At 40.9% G+C, this 9254-nt stretch overlaps 1 protein-coding gene across 2 annotated transcripts; it reads left to right on the plus strand.

Moving 5' to 3' along the window:
- The first annotated feature begins 3961 nt into the window (after window positions 1–3961).
- LOC125770586 (facilitated trehalose transporter Tret1-like) lies at window positions 3962–8212 on the plus strand. 2 transcript variants are annotated; one of them, XM_049440340.1, is made up of 3 exons: window positions 3962–4794; window positions 5933–6070; window positions 6238–8212. In XM_049440340.1, exons 2-3 carry the CDS (start codon window positions 5987–5989, stop codon window positions 7690–7692), a joined length of 1539 nt encoding a protein of 512 aa, XP_049296297.1. In that variant the 5' UTR covers window positions 3962–4794; window positions 5933–5986; the 3' UTR covers window positions 7693–8212. The 2 variants fall into 2 exon arrangements, with proteins under 2 accessions (XP_049296297.1, XP_049296298.1); XM_049440341.1 differs by lacking the exon at window positions 3962–4794 and having other exon boundaries at window positions 5286–6070.
- Window positions 8213–9254: the final 1042 nt, after the last annotated feature.

Here is a 9254-nt window from a genome sequence, read left to right on the forward strand (position 1 = left end):
AAAACTTGTTACTTGAAAGTAAAAGAAAAATTGACACAAATTTCTTTTATCTAAATTTTCAAACTTTACACTAATAATGACTGTAATTGACTGGATACTACTGTAAGCTGTTTTTAATTCGTCGCCTGGTTCTGTTTTTCCCGATCAAGCTTCTGATCGTGCATTACATATTTTAGCATGCGAGCTGATGATTTCTTGAAAATTTTAACATTCGTGTTAGTTGGTATAAGTCACACCGGTGGGGATAGATAGATCGGTGTGGCTAATTGTGCCCCGGGAAAAAATCACATGCACAGGGATGAAAGGGAAGTGTTCTTACAACGTGGACGGAACCGGGGTGGTGCGGTACAATCGATGAAAACTTTACATAACACTTTACCAACAAACACGCACCCTCCTCCGGGGTGTTGTCCGATGGTATAGTTGTTTGGTGCGCCTTGGGTCACACTTACGGTGGTCCCGTATCGTAGCGAGGACCCTCAACAATGGCGCCATGGGTGGAAAATCTAATCGCGCTTCGGTTCGGCAAGGGGATGTGGGAGTGCGAGAGGAAGGAGGGTTGGGGGAAATGGGAAAGCATCCTGTTTGTTTCCCGAATCACGCTGCCACGCGTGAGTCGTGTAATTTTCCCCCACGGGGTCGCACGTTAGCCGGCACCTATCCTTCACAACTTGCTCAAACACACACATATTCCTTAGGCAGGCAAGTCATACTGCATTGTAATTTCATATCGTTGGGCGGTTTGTTGCCACGAGACGCGATACAGAAATGAAGGCGAACTAGTTCCAAATACGCCAAAAACACACCAACCTGGGGGCGGCAAATGATTTGCCGTGGCGTATGTAGTTCCAATGTAAGGGGGATTGGCGGTGAACGAAACATCAGCTATCGATCAGAGTGAAACCGCCGGTTAGATGGATGGATGGGTTGGTACTTGCCAGGGTTGCCAGCGATCCTGGCATGGGGAAGCGTTTCCTTGCGTGGGGTGTAATTTTTTTGCTCGGTACACCGGTGCACGTGAAATAACGATTCAAAGTTCATTAGCCATTTTATATTCTGGAACGCGGTGACTTACCTATCGATACTCTGATCCTACCCTGATCCTACCTCCTGTTTCATGTAATGAGGTGCTGTGTAAAGGTTTCTCATTGTTCCTACCGATTGAGAGCACGAAATTGTGGAAATTTTCTCAATCATTTAGTAAAAAACTAATCTATGTACGAGTGTTCAATGTTTAGCTGTGGTTATTTGATAAACGAAAAAGTAGAATTATATTGAATGATATTTAGTTTAAGCATGTTAGTATAACGGAAAAATAATGAAAGAAAAATTGAAATTTTGTTTTATATATTTACCCCCATTTTTTGCAAAACCTGCATTCAGTTCAGTTCTATTTATTCATGTAAATGCTGTGTGAAATATAAGTGAAGCAATTTTTGTCACGTCATAGATACCCAATTTACCGTATTGATAGCTTGTTCTCCTCCCTTTCTATGATCGAATTGTGTTTATTGAGAATATGTGTGTAATCTTTTTTTTTTGGCGTCTATTTCCATGAAGTACATCATTAGGCAACATTACAGACAATTAGCAAGCTCCACAAAAGGCATCCACCGTTCGGTGCTGTACGGGTTATACTGGCAGGGAGACAACTGAAAAGCATTGGGTCTGTTCCTGGTGGGTCGTACCGTCCAGCTCGTTGGTCGAATCATGCCGAGTTACCTCGCCATAACCGCATAATGGTATTGATTTAATAAAATAATCATACTTTCTACTGCAATCGCGGTTAGGGCAAAGGGTGCGGGTTTTGGTGAGTAGAGGCTTTTTTCGTATTGTTGTTGTTCTGTATTTCTTTTTTTTTGTTGCCTTCGTTCATAAAAGCTTCTCGGTCTGCGCATTCTATCGACAGGTTGAAAATGTAAGGTTATGTTCATGCAGTTTGTAGACAGGAGAGCAAGCAGATGAATGAGGTGTGGTCAGTCTACTAATGCTATTTTCCTGCTCTAATATTCTAGTTGAGTATTTTATTTCCGAGTCTTATGGATTGGCTTTCGTTCACTAATCTTTAGTTCAGTAATTGAATGGCTGGTTGGATGGAATAAGTGTGCAGAACATAGGACCAATAAGGATTTGCTTTATGAAACTAAATCTGAAGTTGGTTTTTCCATTTTGTAACGATTCAGGGAAATTCATTAAAGAAAATAAAACAGATAATTCAATGATTGAATTTTATTAAAAATATTAATTATGCAAACACCCTTGACGATTCGTTCTTAGAAGACGAGGCTCAAACTATGGAAACTAAATACAAACTAAAGTTGTTGCAAACGTTTATCATTTAAAAAAAATGTGTTTTATGGATATAAAAATTTCCTTCTGCTAAGTTACAATTACACAAAATATAGAGATAATTTTAAGAAAAAGTTAGATAACGCAAGCGGTACGATCTTGTACACAAAATGTGAACTGTATGTGTGAAATATTTCATGAAATATTTTGAAATCTTTCATTCAAAATTCTGTAGCATGATTTCATCAACTATGGGCGAATGATATTATTTATTTGGTCACAATTTTTACGAAGCTTTTTAGATTCTATTGTTTTATGTTAAGCTTATTTTTTTCAACCCCTATATTACCCGCGTATGTTGTACGTTTTTGGCTTTTTATTTCCAGTTTCCTGATGTATGAATTGGTATAATAAAATGCGTTCGATTACATTAATAATTTGACCGTAGTTTTCTAACAAAAAAGTGTTATGAAATATTCAAAAATCACTTCAAACTGGTCTTTTTTAGTGTATGCTTCACATTCATGTAGCAGTTAAAAAAACATTCCGTAACGTGTAAGAAACAAGTGCTAATTGTTACTGCTATCATCGTTATGCGGAGTAGCCGGTTCGGAAAAATCGCCCCCGGCGTAAAATCGATTAGCAATAAATCTCCTGTTATGAAGGTAGGACAGATATTTATTTGCTAAAATAAATAAGAAGATTGGCGAAATGCTGGAGCTGCGCGTGGTTGCAGAAGGAATGAAAGGAACGTCACCACCTGTGGGTTTTTTGGCCGTTCAGTTTCCTGATTTGCGTTCATTGCGCGTGTATCTATTTTTTTTCTTTGCTAATGTTAAGCAATGTGGGTGTAAACATATCGAATTATTTATGTTTATTGAGCATTAACACTTTTCTACCACGAGCCCATACTTCGTTGAGGATGTGTGCGATTCCACCTCGTGGTTAATTCGTATCACATTAAATCAATAATGAAAGTTTGTACTTTCGATTAGCATAAGTCATAGAATTGAGGCCATAGAACTGGTTTCCATACCGGAAAAGCGTATGTTTAGATGTTATAAATGTACAGTTAAGCTGAATAATGCTACAAACATATTTTCCAAAAGTTGCTTCTGGATTTTTAAATCTTGTTTACGAGTAGCATAACAGTTTTATCATGAACTAATGTAATCATTAACACTACAATGCATTTAAAAAAATCATAAAGGTCAGTTCATACTTATCACTCACGACCTCGCTGCTAAATAAACCGGGTCGCTTCACACGCGTTCTTTGCATGCATCCGGTGGTACGGTAGATTGATTAAGTAATCACTGCTAATGTTCACTTTTACCGATCCAAACGATCAAGTAGCGATCAATGGCCGATAATTTTTTCTAACCATTTCTATCCATCCCGACAGATGGGATGGGATAGTAAAACAAAAAAAGGCCGTCCCTCGCTTAAGCCGCATCGAAAGTGTTGTGCCATTTTTTCGGCAGTCATATAAAAAAAGATCACGCATCAAAACGTGCCAACAAACGCCAAGCTGCTTGAGAAAGTGAATCGTGAGGTTCACCGTGGTGAGAAACTAAGCATGGCGTACGTATGCTGCAACGGCGAGAGAGTTGTTTGCAGTGATAACGCATCGCAAGAGCATGATCGCTGCTCACGCGTATATGACTGCGGTTTACGCCGAACGGTCAGCTCATTGTTGCGCGATCGCGAAAGGTGAGCAGATCGGCATCGGTGCGTCGTGCCGTGTTTTTGTAAGCGAAAAAGTGAAGTGAACAATGTGCCGTCAGAAACTTCCAGTACTACAGTGCACATAATATTTTACAATACACAATTTTATATGTAAATAAACGAATAATTATGGTGCGAAAATCAAAGGGGAGAAGAATAAGAAAATTTTAATAAACAGCTTAAAAAAGCATTCGCTCAATGGGGTGTTGATTTGAATACGCTTGAAGTGACCACAAGTATCTACACAAAATCCACACCATTGATGCACAAGCTTTAGGTGTGTATGTGTGTGTGTGAATGCGTGTGTGTGTATGCACGAAGTTACTTAACAAACATCCGCCATTGTTGACCAAACAGTAACATAATAACAGAAATGTGTATGGTGCACTTGGTCGGCAATCTCGTCCGCAGTTCCTCGCTGATTGCGGAACGGTGAAGTGGTGTCTTGCAACAGCCAGCTGAAGGTGTCTGGCGTAGTGTGGTTGGTTCGTCCGTGGCCAAAAAGTGACCCCGTGCCGGAAATTATTATAAACAACGAAAAGAGAGCATCGGACCAGTTCTGTTACGCATGGAACAAGTATAATTATTGCGCTAACCTTCAAGGATTGCGATTGTAGTAAAGAAATAAAAATGCATCCCAAGTGTACAGTGCGTGTGCGTGAAAGGCAAGAGTAAGATATCCGCGTGCAACGGTGTCAACGGTCGACAGCTGATGCTGCAGCGTATTTTTTTTTCATTGCAAGTTAAGAATCTAGTGGCCTTTAACAAAACATACCGGTAAGCATAATCCGAGCTGTTGCTATAGCGACGCAACACGCAAGTCCGTGTTGAGCTAACAAGACAAGCGGGAAAAGAAAGAGAGAAAGCACCTTTTATTTTCGTTTGCTGATGCACGTTTTTCGGCACCCAATGCTGCTTCTGGTGACCTCATTTTACCCTTTAAGAGCGCAGCGATTTCGGTGTTACGTTGGACGACGAACCGGAATTATTCGTGGATGCACGATCGCGATCGCTACGTGATTGAGTTGAGTTTATTGTTGTTTTTTTGGGGGCTGTTTTTTGTGTGCGGAATATTGCAGATACGTGAGCGAGAAGCATTTATTTCGCTGTGTGAAATGATGTGGAATGGAGAGGATATTGCTGCTATAAATATGCGACTTTTGTTTGCGGAAATGATTTTCTATATTATTTATACATTTGTTGTATCTAAGCCATCTTCAATAACTGTTTAACTTTTCCTTTCTTGTTATTAAAATTAATTATTTTTGCTTCGCAGAATTTGAATTGTTAAAGAAGAAGCAGATTATCTTCGACGTACGCTTGTTTCGTAAATGGTCTGTCTAATGATAGGAAACCCATTTTCGACTGGTGTTCCAAAGTAGCGATGCTTTAAACATTGCACTTTGACGGAAATGCCGTCCGTGAAATGAATATTAGGCAAATGAGTTTTGACATCACTTGCCTGGGGGGATTTCCATACCGGTTGCGTTTTGGTTGTGTTGGATTCTAATTGTGAATTCATTATTTTAAACACTTAACAGACTGGCAACAGATGCTCTTTGGCCTGTGGAAACATTTGTGTACCAATACACGTGCCAATACAAAAATTCAACTTAAAGCTGTAGAAATTAAAGTTTTTATAACACTTCCAGCGTTACGTTTTGTTACGACAGGAAGGGATGCAGTACAAAATACACAATTTTTGCATTACGTTATAATTCAATCTTCCCTTAACTAACGTCTTTTACAGTCATTGACTTCGTGGTCGCTGTTTGCGTTCAAATATGCAAACCTTATCAATGTGGGTCAGACATATTCATATGACTAATCCCACCTCGGTTCTTATCGCTCATACTTTCCAGCTGTTTACTACTTACTATTTACGTTCCTTTCTTCATTTTACAATTATCTTCAGAACTAGGCATACAGTTTTCGCTGGCTAGACGTTCATTACGCTCCCCATATCAAGATGATTATCAAGAAGCCACCGGCGACTGATGACGCCTTCATCGAGAGCAATGTTGTTAAACGCTTTTCTCCGCTGGCGCGTCAGGTAAGTGTGCAAATAGTGCGTTATTTATGGCCGACTTCAGACCAGAACATTCAATAGTGGAAGTGGACGAGCAATTTTTTGTTGAGCGCAATAGTCACTAAATGGAAGTTTATGTGTTAAAAAAGATGAGAATGTTACACTAACAATTCCTTCTCTCTTCGCAATAGGTACTGGCAGCATCCGGTCCTATCATTAGCAGTGCAGCAGCCGGCATGACGAATGGATTTTCTGCCATTTTACTACCACAGCTTCAGCAGCCGGGCAGCAAACTATCCATCAGCGAAGATCAAGCATCTTGGATCGCTTCAATGGCACCCTTACCGATGGCAGTCGGTTGCATATTGGGTGGTTTGCTGATGGAACGCTGCGGTCGGAAGTCAGCTCACCTGCTGCTCAACATATCGTTTGCCGTCGGCTGGTGTGTACTGTCGATGGCCGGCAGCTATCCACAGATTCTTGCCGGACGCTTCATCACCGGACTAAGCTGCGGGTTGGTGGGACCTCCTGCCTCGGTCTACATAGCGGAAACGAGTGATCCTCGCTACCGTGGCATTCTGCTCGCAGGTGTAACGTTTGCTGTGTCGAGCGGCATACTACTGGCCCATCTGTTCGGTACGTTCTTCCGATGGCAAACGGCCGCATTGCTGTGCTCGCTGTTCATGATCGTTGCCTATCTGCTGATGCTGGTATCACCGGAAAGTCCAGCATGGTTGCTTGCACGGGGTGCCCGTTCCGAGGCGGAAACATCGTTCCGTTGGTTGCGTGGGTTCGATCCGGCCAGCCGACAAGAGTTTGATGCGATGGTTGCGCGAATGGAAAAGGACGAGGGTAACGATAAAAGCGCGGAAACACAGACGGAATCTTCCAGTGTGAATCGGGCCAAGTCACCGTACCGGCGGAGGGAATTCCTGATGCCACTCGCAACGCTGCTCGTGTTCTTTGCTACGATGCAATTTTCGGGCGTTAACATCGTCGCGTTCTACTCGATCGCGCTCATGAAGACTACGATCGGGAGCGACAGTTTGAACGAGTATCTGGCCATGTTGATCGTGGATTTGGTACGTGTCGTGACGTCACTGGTCGCGTGTATTCTGCTCCGTTCCGTGGGCCGTCGTCCACTGGCGATGGCAAGCGGTGTCGGTACGACCGTATCGTTGATTGGGCTGTCGATCTTTCTCTACTTCCAAACGAGCATCCCACTGTACCGGAACTACTCCTGGCTGTCGTTGGTCTTTCTCATCAGCTACATCGTGTTCGTTGGCATTGGACTGTTTCCACTGCCCTGGTGTATGACGGGCGAAATCTTTCCCGTCGCCACCCGCGGACTTGGTTCCGGGTTAACTTCATCGTTTAATTTCGTTTGCTTCTTTGCGGTGATTAAAACTGGCCCAACACTGTTCGGGACAGTGGGAATTAATGGAACGTTTCTGGTGTACGGTATCATTTCATTGCTTGGGACACTGCTGCTGTATGTAATACTGCCCGAGACGAAGAACCGTACCTTGCAGGAGATCGAAGAACAGTTCCGACGTGGACGAAGGAAAGTAAAGGATGCAGAAACACCAGCAGTGGCTGGAGTATCAGCAACACCATCATCAGCTGGAATTGCAACAATATCATAAGTACCTACTACACAGTTAGCTGTTAGAATTCCTTTTCTTACTAACATTTGTTTAATGGCTTGAAAAAAAGTGTTTAATTTGTTACTAGATTTTATTGTTAGGTAGATTTAAAGTAATTTAACATTACAATCACATTAGTCACCATCATCCATGATAATTTGAAAGATTAATACATTGTGTTGTTAATATGTAAGATTGAGATACGAACAAAATGAAATCTCGTATTACCAACATACTACTAAGGTGTTTTTTTCTTGTTTTTGAATATTTTATGTTGAACATGCCGAAAGATAATTTTTCATTTCTTTAAATTTATTTTTAATTCATTATCTTACAACGGAAAAAATGACAGCCGACAGATTTTCAACTGTCACTTTGCACCCAGATGAAAATGCTATACATATTAGAGGTTTAAATGTGAAATATCTCCTTGAAATATTGAATGAAAGATTTCCTTGCAATAATGTATGAAAAGTTTCAATGAAGTGTTACTTCCTTTGTAGGATGCTCTCCTGCGCTGCTCTACGTTTTGTTGTATACGACGAACGACAAGAATGGCGCTGTATGAAGGTGCTCTATCAAATCATGTAAAACATGATCGTACATCTGTCGCCATACAAATCAATTTATATTTCTATCAACCACGTTAAATTTGTCGTCATCATACTTAACTGAATTTTAATTAAAGCGTCTAACAAGTTTAGGCAATGACAATCAGATTTGAGGACGCTTTATCGTTGGTTTTATACATATGATGATTTGATGTTTTTCTTCTTATTACGGTTTGATAAATTGTGTGACGACAAATCCCAGAGCGGCCCCTACGGAGAGTTTGGCAAATATTTTTTTTATTTTTATTCTTTTTTAATTTAAAACATTATTTGAGTGGAAAGAAACTTATTGCAACAATTTTGCATTAAAATAAATCAATTAATAAAATTTTACGTTTTCTCAAACAGGGTATGGAACTTGGTTCCTGGAATAACTTCCGACACAGACATCTGAGGGCATGGTCGTCCAAGAAGAAAATGTAGCCATTGATGCCATCTATCGACCACAGGTTAAAGATTGGCGATCCGTTGGATACCGACCGAGTTATAGGCAAAAGTTGGTGCAAAAATGAGGAAAATGTTACATTTTCTCAAACAGGGTAAGGAACTTGGTTCCTCGAATAACTTCTGGCACAGACATCTGACGGTATGGCCGTCCAAGAAGAAAATGTAGCCATTGATGCCATCTATCGACCACAGGTTAAAGATTGGCGATCCGTTGGATACCGACCGAGTTATAGGCAAAACTTGGTGCAAAAATGAGGAAAATTTTACGTTTTCTCAAACAGGGTATGGAACTTGGTTCCTCGGATAACTTCCGGCACGGACACCTGAGAGCATGGCTGTCGAAGAAGAAAATGTAGCCATTGGTGCCATCTATCGACCACAGGTTAAAGATTGGCGATCCGTTGGATACCGACCGAGTTATAGGCAAAACTTGGTGCAAAAATGACCCTTAGTAAATTTTTATTTTTTTGAATTTTTTGATTTTTTCATTATTTTTCACTCTTT

Source organism: Anopheles funestus, chromosome 3RL (assembly GCF_943734845.2).
Source record: "Anopheles funestus chromosome 3RL, idAnoFuneDA-416_04, whole genome shotgun sequence".
In the NCBI taxonomy this organism is placed as follows: domain Eukaryota; kingdom Metazoa; phylum Arthropoda; class Insecta; order Diptera; family Culicidae; genus Anopheles; species Anopheles funestus.